The sequence below is a fragment of the Helianthus annuus genome, chromosome 9 (genome assembly GCF_002127325.2).
Source record: "Helianthus annuus cultivar XRQ/B chromosome 9, HanXRQr2.0-SUNRISE, whole genome shotgun sequence".
Classification (NCBI taxonomy): Eukaryota; Viridiplantae; Streptophyta; class Magnoliopsida; order Asterales; family Asteraceae; genus Helianthus; species Helianthus annuus.
The window spans coordinates 78,425,859-78,438,439 of record NC_035441.2 but is presented as its reverse complement, the minus strand read 5'-3'; the positions used below and the strand labels follow the sequence as shown (position 1 = coordinate 78,438,439).

Sequence of the window (12,581 nt, the reverse complement as noted above, 5' to 3'; positions counted from 1 at the left end):
CAGGCAAAAAAACAACATAAGAAAGAGAATCAGTATACTAGAAAGCAGGAAAGAAGCTTGCTATAAAATCACTTTTCCGCGGAAAGGCAGCAAAGAAGTCGACTTAAGAGAGTATGGGCAGATCAAGTGAGGAAGATAGAAACAGGGATCAGTCTACAGCTTTAGGGAGAGATCCTTTTGAGTACGACATCTAACTCAACAATCACGAATAAGAAGAGAGTAGAATAGTTACAGTCCAGCTATTACTTGGCATACAAAGCAGAGCGAAAGTGATTGATTGTCTTAATAGAACTGAAGTGTTGCAAGGGAAGCACCAGGGAGAAAAGCCAATCCATAACTAAGAACAGTAGTAAAGCTGGAAAGAACAAGAGAGCATCGAGTTCGAAAGAAGAAGACTGTAGTGCCTTAATAACCTAAGCAAATGTCTACAGCTTATCCCTTTCCTAAAAGAAGGTTTATTTAAGTGCATGTATGGGGCACTTCGTCAGCAGCGGTTCGTTTAGAAAAGTCTTATTGCTTGAAAGCACACACAGCACACAGTAGGAGAGTTCGAGTGTGAAAGCAATGTACTCATGCCCCTGAGATAAGGTATGCTTTTAGTGCGTTCTCTAATTAGAAGAGCAGGAGCAGCAAGCACGGCTTAGGCGGAAGCAGAAGTTGATGCTTGCCTTGCTGACTCTTCCATTGATTAGTGAAGTGGACTACGGAAAGGCAGGACATTCAGGTTGATAGATTGGTTTAGTCAAGCGCCAAAGCCTGGGCCTGGAACTGGCTGGGGAATACTCCATGGATAATCGAAAGGGAGTGCTACGTTCCCTCGGTTCCGGATTGACAGTTAGGTCAGGTTCCAGGGAGGCATTGATTTCTTGCTCGTATTGGTTCCGTACCCTCTTCACCAGATGGATCAGATGTAGGTGGCCTGGAAAAAGCAGTTCCGCTCTTCTCTCTCCGGTTCACTGATGAGAGAAATGATAACTTCTCTTAGTGCCGGGAATCGCGATCAATAGTTGTATGTAATGTTGAGGAAAGAGATTAGGATGAAAGAGGCAACGTTTAGTTGAGCGGCAGATCAAGTCAAAGATGGCAATCCTTTACCGTATAAGCTGTTACTAGGCTCTAATAGACACCCTACCCATCTATTATGGATAAACCGGGGCACCTTCCCTATGTGTCAGTGCCATTTTTCTCTAAGGCTTAAAGCGAATCAGTCATAGCTTGTTGCCAACGACCCACGGCTTCCGAAAAAGGTTTGAGGTTCCCGCATGAACACTGGAAAGAAAGGCATAGATATATCAAAAATCAGGTATGGAATGATAGACCAATCTGAAAGATGAGGCATGAATGCTAGAAGGCCAGAAACCTTCACTTTCAGTCGTTCCGGTAAGTCAAGTTCTGTTAGACCCGCTCTGCCCTCACTATTGAAGCTTAAACAATGAACCTCTCACGTTTAAGTGTTTAGTGCTTAGTCCTTCTCAAAAGCCTAACTCGTTCGCCAGCTGTCGGCTGTTCTATCATTCGAATCTTCCTTCCTCCCGTCTTGCAGGATCCTGTACCTGCTCTTGGTAAAGGAGGCTTTAGTCTCGGAAGTTTCCTAGCATTGGAGTTGGATCGAATCTTCGTTCATTCTAAAGGCATAATCTTTCATGACAAGTGGAGGTGAAAGGTCAATCTCCCTATAGGTCAACACCAAGGCAAGATCGATTCAAGTACAAGCAATTGCAGCTATGCCTTTTCAAAACGGACTCCAATAAATTCAATAGCAGCTCTTCCTCCAACTGCATCGGAGTCGTTGGCAGCCACTATGTCTTATATGTCCTTCTTTTTCTTCCTTGTTCGCAGCTACCTATGAGTGAGATGAGGATTCGTTTCACTATGTTCAACTCATACGGTCAATTCAACTAGAGTTCTGGCATTCTATTGATTGATGCCCTCCCTTTCATAGCTTTCGGGAAGACTGAACTAAGAATTGGTTCTGAAGGTTGTGGTGCTTTTTAGGAGCAAAGAGGAATTTGATCAGAGCTTAGCTAAAGGTTCACTTCACTAGGATAGATGGGCCATTCCAGTCCTTTTCAGATTGTAGGACTGTAGAACAAGATAAACAAGTCAACACAAACAAGCACTACTACTATGATTCAGAGCTCTATTGTTCTAGTCCCTTTGGTCTTTAAACAAGGCATTGTGACCCTCCAATGTTTTCATTGAGGAATAGGATCAACTACTAGTTGCTTTTCCTGTGCGGTGGTCTTTGATGAGTCACACCTGACTTGGGATTTGAGAACACTCAGACTGAGTGGACGAAGGCAGGCAGGGATGGTTCGGCAAATGAACGAGTGATTAATACTTCAAGAGGTATCCTGTTCGACTTGCACTTGCATTTTTTTTGGGTAAAGGGTTACCCCGGTGATTCTATTAAAACAATCCCAATAAAGTACAAGTAGTGATGGTGAGTTCCACACTAATTCATATACAGGACATGCCCCGTATATGTAAACAAAACAAAACCAAGATATCTAAGACAACCCATAACCTAGCCTACATTACATCATGAAAATAAAGTAGGCAAAAACCAAACACGAAACCGATAACGACTCAACCTCCATCATCAAAGATGAAATTGCCACAAATCGGCAAACCCTTGACTCGACTCACTATATATCTAGCCATTGGAACCCTTTGTGGATGAGTTGCTTGCCCGAGCTCTAGACGATGACGGATGTGTTCCCGAAGTCATAAATTCATTAGTTTCATTGTAGACTTCCTCAACCTCATCCTCATCTGACTCTTGCTTGTCATTAACCTGCTTGGCCTTCTTCTCTATACAACCCACTGTGCTACCCCCTTACCACCATCATCATCCTTAAGGACATCAAAAGGGTTTGACGTTGATACCTGATTGTTCATCGGCTTCTTCAATGACGAAATTGGTTTAGGGTTTACAACTGGTCTGTACACTACCTTAGGCTTCTGATTCTTAATATGAAGACCTTGGTTAGTAGCTTTCTTCTTCTTTGCACCCACAGCCTGAAAATCATCAATTTTCTTTCCAGCATCCCCACTCGAAACAATATGAGGGCTCTTTGGGCACGAGCTATCATCATGGCCAAAAACACAGCAAGAGGAGCATCTAAGAGGCTCCCAATCATATTCAACTTTGACCTTCACCTTCGAATGCCCATTACCATCCAAAGATGGTATTGCAACAGTAACACTCTTTTTTAACTCAGCTCCCGCCTGAACTTCTACAAGCGCTCTAGCATAACTGCTTCTCCCCAAGACTCAGTACACATCGTGGAAGTATATGAATCCAACATCTTAGGAATCCCAATCTTAGACGCGACCAAGCTAAGACCATCCTCAGTAAAAGCCGATAACAGCACATCATGCATCTTGACCCAAACTGGAACAACTTTAATTTCCTCTTTTTCCATGCTGATAGAGGCTGACCACTCCTTCAAAATTATCGGAACACTTCTGATCAACCAAGGCCCATCCTCTAGCATTTGATTCATCCCTTCCTTAGTTTTAAACTTAAAGAAAAAGAAGCCGTTTGCATTCATCATAATCCGAGAGAGACCATATTTAACCCAGTTGTTTTTTGCAAAGAAGTCGACCACAAGAAATGCCAGCCGTTTACCCAGAAAATATCCATACAAAGTATTAGCATACCTGTCAGCAACTTGTTGAACCGAAGACAATGGGATAACAACATCCGCACCGTCTACTGTCTCATTGGATTCCATCACCCTGAAATTCACTTTAACATTTTCCTTAGTGTTCTTAACTATGCTAGCGAATGATACCGGGTCTGCAGCCCCCGAATTCTGTGGTTTACCTTGTGCAGCCAACAAATTCACTCCCTCCAGACCTGCTGATATCGAATACCCCACATTAGAAAAGTGACCGGAATGCACACCAGCCGCTTTCTCTAATTGAACTGGCTCCGTTATCTTCGACAGTTCATCAATGATATTAGGCCGCAACTTCTCCACAGGAAACTGAACAGTAGTGTCGCTGCGATCAATAGGGTTTTCACCAGCCAGTTTCGGCGTCTGAGTTGCACCCCTACGAGGCAACCATTTTTTTCCTTCAACATCCATCACCCGGTTAGCAAAACAATCAAATGAGAATTGTGATTTACCGCGATCCTGAGGAAAAGCCCCGTCTGACTTAGGTACCTCCATTCGAAACCCTAATTGAAATGCCCAGGAAAAACGAAACCACAATCAGCCGACACAGGATTCTGCTTATTCTGATGAAGATTCCGACGAAACCCCAACACTCAGCGTCGATGAAACACTAGATGAAGGTGATAAGTTGAAACCAATTCAGAAGCTGGTTTGCCGTTGAGTATGGGTGCCGAAACCCTAAGAGGACAGCCGCATCCCTTCGACAATCAGAGTGACAGAACCCTAACTAAAACCGAATCCAACAGCAAATGATTAACTTCTAAGGCTCGAATGAAACCCTAAGATGATAATCACGTTCAATCGAAGGTAGGATCAGCAATAATCTGCTAGGGTTTCACGAAGAAGCCAAAATCGCCCAAAATCGCCCGACCCCCTGGGAAGTCCTCGTGTTCCCTATGGAATACTTGCACTTGCATTTAAGAAGTATATCCTTAGCTTTCTCTCGTCTGAGCCAGGATCATGAATTCCGGGCAGTAATCAACTTACAGAAAACTAAGAACAATGACTACACCCCCTACGATAAAATCGATTCCTGCCACTACTTTTTGAGTATCCCACTCCTCTATTGGTTGAATTCATACAATAGAGTGAAATGAAAGAAAAGAGGGAACCTGACATCACAATGAGATCTTCATCTAAAAAAAAAAAAAACTAAAAGAAAGGGGGATTGGGGAGGGGCTACGGATTATGGGGGAATCCGAAGACTGCGGATAAAGGACTGTTTTTCCACGTGCATCAATCTAGGCTGCTTTTAGGAGCGATCTATTTATCCAACTAGTTTTATCGTAATAGAAGAAGAATCAGAACGCCCAAAGAGTCCCATGCCTTTCTTGGTCGGACCAAGCCAACTATTTCCGACAAGTCTTTCCTCATTTTTCGAGCAAGAAGCGGAGCTACAAGAAAGCTTTCTTTATCTTTATGGATAACCAATTCATTTTCAAATATAGTTGGGAGACTTTACCCAAGAAATGGGTAAAAAAAATGGAAAGATCGGAACATGGGAATAGCTATGATACCAATACGGACTGCCCATTTCAATTGTTGTGCTTTCTTCAATTACATACCTATACAAGGGTTCAAGTTTCGATTGATATTTGCGGAGTTGATCATCCCTCTCGAAAACGAAGATTTGAAGTGGACTATAATTTACTGAGTACTCGGTATAACTCACGCATTCGTGTACAAACCAGTGCAGACGAAGTAACACGAATATCCCAGGTAGTCAGTCCATTTCCACCAGTCGGCCGGTGGGAGCGAGAAGTTTGGGATATGTTTGGTGTTTCTTCCATCAATCATCCAGATCTACGCCGTATATCAACAGATTATGGTTTCGAGGGTCATCCATTACGAAAAGACCTTCCTCTGAGTGGATATGTGGAAGTACGCTATGATGATCCAGAGAAACATGTGGTTTCTGAACCCATTGAGATGACCCAAGAATTTCGCTATTTCGATTCTGCTAGTCCTTGGGAACAGCGCAGCGATGGATAATTCAGAATCAGAATAGGTCCAGGGGACAAATCAATAGGAAATGTAATTTACTTCGTAAGAATCAGAATTCACTTCTATGAAAGACTTTCACGGGAATTGTCTTGATCGTCGGATATCATTGAGAAAGAAATAGGAAGAAGTGTTATCGCCTGCGATTCTTCCCAGTATGGAATGAGTAAAGAATCAAGCTACAAGTCTCGATCTATACGAAAGGCACTGGTTTTTTTCTTTCTTTCGGTTTCATTGATAGCAGAATATCCTGACTCTATAGGGGCGCTAGCGCTTTACTAATATAATAGAAAAGGGGCCTGAGAAACGTAATAGGCTGCGCTGTACTCTAGGCTCGCTTCTTCAAGGTCCGCCCCTTGTTGAAAACGAAACTAACGAGCAATCAAACAAACTAAAGCGCTAACGTTATATTACTTAGTAAAGCAACCTTTCGCGCTAGGCGCTCACTTTTTTGTCTGGGTGGAAGCTGGCGGCGGGGCTTGCTTAACCGGGTACACGGAATTGGATCTCTGTCACATGCAAATCTTTCTATCGGGAAAGCCTCGCTTATTCAATTCAAAGGGCTGATTATTTAGAACCTTGCTCATAAGATAAGTAAGAAAGCGTTGGTGGGATCGGTGGGATGATGATGAGTGTATAAATCAATAAAGAAGAAATGGCAAGAGAAATTGAATATCGATGGAGGTGCATTGCCGACGTGGAAAACAGGGCAGGGATTCTCTACAATGACACTGTAGACCAATTGAAAGGGATGTAGCACAGCTTGGTATCGCCTTTATTTTGGGTCAAATCACGGGTTCCAATCCTGTCATCCCTACCTATTCTTCTCCTCTGGGCAGTCACGAGGGATCCATTGAGATCGATTAGACATACCTCATTTTCATTTTATGAGACTATATGCATATTTAGTATTGGGGGTACAAAAAGAATCCTTTTCTTTTTAGTCATATCTACTGTGATAAGAAAGCGTTCTTAGTTCAGTTCGGTAGAACGTGGGTCTCCAAAACCTGATGTCGTAGGTTCAAATCCTACAGAGCATGATTCTGTTCTTGTTAGGTCTAATTAGAATTCAATAACTTCACTCATTTGAACAGCAACCTGAATTGAACTTCCTGCGGATAAAAAAAGGAGGAAGCCAATAAAAAAGAGATGTTAATGAATCAAAGGTCCAACTGATCGCCGCGTCTGTATTGTAAATATGCAGTTACGAATAATCCAGAAAAAAAGTAATAGGAATTAGACCTAACACGATTCCAAAGAGAAAAACTACAAGCATTTCGATTTATCTGAAAGGGAAAAGATATAGGGTTCAAACCTAAATCAACATCCGAATCGCCCATGAATGTCAATGACCAAGAATTGGCAATTGACGCGGGAAGGAACTATACCTGGAATCTTACAGAAAGATTCATCATCTGTTACATCTACTCATCCCACGATTCCGAATCAACAGACCCCGTTACCGAGATGTGGCAACTCTTTTTGAAAGTCATAGTAATGTTCCTTCTACTGAACCTGGGATATTCAATTTCGATGTTGCTATAGGAAGCTCGAGCGGATGTGGGAATTGCATCTGCTACTTCGGATAGAGGGAAATGGGGCGTAAAAAGCAAAAACTTCTCCTGTTTGTTCTCTTCCTGAATCTATTATATTGGTTCGGCAAAGCTGCTTGTTCTATTAGGCCTTGTTACTTAGGAGGATGGAAATGCTGCTAAGAAAAGAAAGAGTGGTGTCAGGTGCGTTAAGCCCTATTCATGGATCGAATCCTCAAGTAATGAGACTGGAGTCGAGAGATCTACTTCTTCAACAGGTGCAAGAGAAGACCGAGAGAATGGTTCTATGCCATCTGGTACAAAGAGTGTTGAAGGGGAACGGCACATGGATAAGGCAAGTCAGGGAGATAACAATAGTAATCTGAATTTAAGGAACTCTTTTTCGGTTCTGGATAGAATGCCTGATGGGGATCCAAGTACGAGTAATAGTAAGGAGGATAGTTCATTAGTTGATGAATTTGTAAAGCAAAACACAACTGAGATTTCAGAATTTATGTGTGCTGGTACTAGTGACAAAAAATCTGAGGGGGCAAGCACTCCCGGTCAACCGTGTCACACCCCCAGAATCCACCTGCGGAGTATCACCGCTTGGGAGCGTGACTGACCAGGATCAAGCCACCAATCATATTGAACATGTAATTAATATTAAGTAAAATAAATGCAAACCATCCATCCAATACGATAGGTGTTCAAAACATAACCATAGTTTCAAAGTGTAGCGGAAGCATAGTAAATAATCCAACAATAGTTAATAGTTTTAAATGTCATAATAGTTCAACGTAGAAACCACGATCCTTGTCCACAACGACCCGCTTCTCCAGTGCAAGCTCCAAGTACCTAACGATCTGCAAGGCATGTAACAGAATGATCAACAAACTAGTTGAGCGAGTTCACAGTAAGTAAATGCGTAACAGTAAGTAACGGGTGGCTCTACAGGGCCAATAGTAAGTTATACAGGTGGGGGCTTCCCATGTTATGTGACCACTAGACTATTCGTATTATCCCTGTTCTTCGTCCGAGAACAGTAGCGCGTATGGGGTGTGCGTAGGTTTTACGCACGTATCCTTCATAACCGAGGATAGAAGTAAGTAATGCGTACACGTAGGTTTTACGTGCGTGCCTGACATCCGAGGCAGTAATTGGCATGTGACCACGTAGGTGTTATCCCAACCTACGGAACCGTCCTGACATCCGAGGACCATGATAGGTGATAGTCTAGGAAAAGCATATATACGTTCTTAGTCAATGATAACCTTTAACCCATTCCCACGACCCGGGAATCCCATGCCTTAGTAGGAGTGTGAACTCACCTTGGTTTGCTCGGTATGCTAGGTTATGCACTCACAAGTAATTAATCACGTCCTATTGTATGCACGTATAACAAATCAGTTCATGTTCGCAATGATACGCATGCAATCTAATATCACATAGTGCTTGATAGCCAATATCATGCATCAATCATGTATCACATAACAGTCAGTTTGCATATCGACACAACACGTATCATTTCACATTTAATCATTAGCTAGTGTACACGAATACAAATGTTAACATTCATCACCAAGCATGGCATGCCAAATAAATCAAGCATACATTCCATCATTCAAAGTATGTTTATAACCCCCCATTATCTTTCGACCCAACTGTTATCTTTCGACATATTAGTTATCACAGTTATCTTTCGGACCAATTGTTATGCTTCGAACCAAATGTCATCTTTCGACCAAATGTCATCTTTCGACCACGCTGTTATCTTTCGGTCAACACTACTATGGTTCGGTCAATGCTATCCTTCGGTCAACACTACTATGGTTCGAAGGACAATGCTATCCTTCGGTCAACACTACTATGGTTCGAAGGACAAGTATCTTTCGGTCACAACAACTATGTTTCGACTAACAAGTATCTTTCGGTCACAACTATGTTTCGAATAACTAATATCTTTCGATAAATATCAGTTACGTTTACTCAAAGTTTCCAAGTTTATCCGTGATTATCAATTAACACAAATTCAAGTATTCGGTTACCTCAGAATCGATCAAACAGGGAGTTTCATATTAAACCTCATGAACCCTAATTTAACCACATGAACAATAATAACACTTAATCATATTATGTTCCGGTTCCATGAACAATAGAAATTCCGAATTGCATAATATCACAGCCGATCCACAAAACATTATCATTAAACATCATCACAACAGATCCGATTAACATACACATCCGATTAATATCCGATTAACATACATATCCGATTAACATCCATATCCGATTAACATACATGTCCGGTTAACATACAAACAACATATTGCAAGACAATTGATAAATCATGAAATCATATACACTCAAAGCATCATCTATTAACATAAACAACATCACACACTAACTGGAAAATCTGGATTACGGAACGAGATCTTCGAACAGAGAATGGGTCTGCTATGCCGTCACACACACACAATGGAACTAGGGTTTTTGAAATAACTGTCGACTTACATGCATTCACGTATATAAAACGTATCACAGGAATGGGCCAAGCCCATTAGAAAGACTGGGCCGAAAGATGTCGAAGGATCCTATCTTTGTTCGAAGGATAGAGTCCTTGGTCGAAGGATATGTTTCGTGATCCTTCGAACCGAAAGTTGATCCTTCGAATCGAAGGTGATCTTTCGTGATCCTTCGATATGTAAGTCATGTTTCGTGATCCTTCGAAGGTTGGACCTATCCTTCGAAGGATCTTTGTGTTTCACACTAACAAGTTCACACATTTGACAAGTTTCACAAATACAACCAAACAATCAAACCATAAATAACTTCATGGTAATCAATACATGATCGTGCAATAAATACGAAATAGAAATTTTGGAAATTTGAGTTGTCACATTATCCCCAACTTAAAAGAAATTTCGTCCCGAAATTTGGTACGCACTCACTGAGGAAGCTGGGTAAGTTACATCGTTCACTGGTTTTCCTGGGGTGTCACATCATCCCCCCGTTGATTTGGAATTTCGTCCCGAAATTCAGTAGTAGTAGCTTCAGCCTCAGAAGTGGATGCATTGGTTTCGAATAGCTGGGGGTACTTTTCTTTCATCTGGTCTTCGCGTTCCCAGGTATACTCTGGGCCACGCTGGGAGTTCCAACGAACTCGAACAAGAGGGATTCTCTTGTGTTTGAGGACCTTAACATCCCGGTCCGTGATTTCAACTGGTTCCTCGACGAACTGCAACCGCTCGTCGATAGTGAGTTCCTTAAAAGGAACTATAAGGGTCTCATCTGATAGGCATTTCTTCAGATTCGACACGTGAAATACATTGTGAACTGCACCGAGTTCAGCTGGTAGGTTTAATCTGTAGGCTACTTTGCCAATCTTTTCTAAGATTTCGAATGGTCCGACGTACCGCGGATTCAGTTTGCCTCGTTTACCAAATCGAACCACACCCTTCCAGGGTGAAACTTTCAATAAAACCCGGTCCCCGACCTCAAATTCCAATGGCTTTCTACGCTTGTCCGCGTAGGCTTTCTGACGGTCGCGTGCTGCCGCCATGCGTTGTCGTATCTGCGCAATCTTTTCTGTGGCGTCCACTACAATCTCTGGACCCGTAATTTGACTATCCCCCACCTCTGCCCAACAGAGAGGTGACCGGCATTTACGTCCGTACAATGCCTCAAATGGAGCGGCTTGAATGCTGGTGTGGTAACTGTTATTGTATGAAAACTCCACTAAAGGGAGGTGCTTTTCCCAGCCGTTGCCGAAATCGATAACGCACGCTCGAAGCATGTCTTCTAGAGTTTGGATAGTTCGCTCAGACTGCCCATCCGTCTGAGGATGATATGCTGTGCTCATGTCTAATCGTGAGCCGAAGGATTTGTGCATCGCTTGCCAAAGCTCTGACGTGAATCGTGCATCGCGATCCGAAATAATAGAGGTGGGCACTCCGTGCCTCGAAACAACTTCTTTAAGATAGACGTCTGCGAGAGTGGAGAACTTGTCCGTTTCCTTGATCAGCAGGAAGTGTGCAGACTTGGTGAGTCGATCAACTATGACCCATATTGTATCGTTCCCACGCTGAGATCTAGGTAGACCTGTAACAAAATCCATGGAAATTTCTTCCCATTTCCATTGCGGTATCTTAGGCTGCTGAAGTAGACCAGCTGGTTTCTGATATTCAACCTTGACTCTCGCACAGGTTAAGCATTTTCCAACGTACGTAGCGATGTGAGCCTTCATACTAGGCCACCAATAAGTAGTGCTGATGTCGTGGTACATTTTATCCGACCCTGGATGTACCGAATAGCGAGACTTGTGAGCTTCATCCATTACAAGTTCGCGTAGACCGCCATAAAGTGGGACCCAAATACGCCCCGTTACATAGTAGGCGCCGTCTTCCTTTTGTTCCATGCGTTGTCTTGAGCCGCGTAAGGCTTCAGCTTTGACGTTTTCGGGTTTCAGTGCTTCTAACTGAGCAGCTCGTATCTGTGCAGGAAGACTGGACTGAATCGTAAGCTGTAGCGCTCGCACGCGCTTAGGTAGAGTGTCTTTCCGACTGAGGGCATCAGCCACAACATTGGCCTTGCCTGGATGATACTTGATGGCGCATTCATAGTCGTTTAGAAGTTCAACCCATCTCCGTTGACGCATATTCAAATCCTTTTGCTTAAGAATATGCTCGAGACTCCTGTGATCGGTGTAAATCGTGCACTTGGTACCGTACAGGTAGTGTCGCCATATCTTAAGCGCGAAAACAACAGCTCCCAGCTCTAAATCGTGCGTCGTGTAGTTCCGTTCATGAACCTTGAGTTGCCGCGAAGCGTAGGCAATAACTTTATCCCGCTGCATCAATACACAACCAAGCCCCTGTATCGATGCGTCACAATAAACCACGAAGTCATCCGTGCCCTCTGGCAATGAGAGAATAGGTGCGCTGCAAAGCCTATCCTTTAAGTACTGAAAAGCGGTCTCTTGCGTATTACCCCATCTGTAAACGACACCTTTCTGTGTTAGCATAGTAAGTGGTTGCGCGATCTTTGAGAAGTCTTTAATAAATCGCCTGTAGTAACCCGCCAAACCCAAGAATTGGCGTATTTCTGTCGGTGTACGTGGTGCTGGCCAGTTTCTGATCGAATCAACCTTGGATGGATCGACATGAATCCCATCCTTGTTCACCACATGGCCTAAGAAGTGGACTTCACGAAGCCAGAAGTCACATTTTGAAAACTTTGCGTACAATTGCTCTTTTCGAAGAAGTTCCAAGATAAGACGTAAGTGCTGCTCGTGCTCCTCCTGACTCTTGGAGTAAATCAAAATGTCGTCGATGAAAACGATAACAAACTTATCAAGATAAGG

At 42.9% G+C, this 12,581-nt stretch overlaps 1 protein-coding gene and 1 non-coding gene across 2 annotated transcripts; both read left to right on the top strand.

Moving 5' to 3' along the window:
- The first annotated feature begins 5,007 nt into the window (after positions 1-5,007).
- Positions 5,008-5,983, top strand: LOC118481866 (NADH dehydrogenase [ubiquinone] iron-sulfur protein 3-like). Its single transcript, XM_035977183.1, has one exon. The coding sequence runs from the start codon at positions 5,106-5,108 to the stop codon at positions 5,676-5,678; it is 573 nt and encodes a 190-aa protein (XP_035833076.1). The 5' UTR covers positions 5,008-5,105; the 3' UTR covers positions 5,679-5,983.
- A 670-nt stretch (positions 5,984-6,653) lies between these two features.
- Positions 6,654-6,727, top strand: TRNAW-CCA. The gene has a single exon. It is a non-coding gene; the product is annotated as a tRNA-Trp (tRNA).
- The last annotated feature ends 5,854 nt before the right edge of the window (positions 6,728-12,581 follow it).

Bases quoted from the DNA above. Each gene is read 5' to 3' on its own strand.
- LOC118481866 (XM_035977183.1), top strand. From the start codon at position 5,106: ATGGATAACCAATTCATTTTCAAATATAGTTGGGAGACTTTACCCAAG.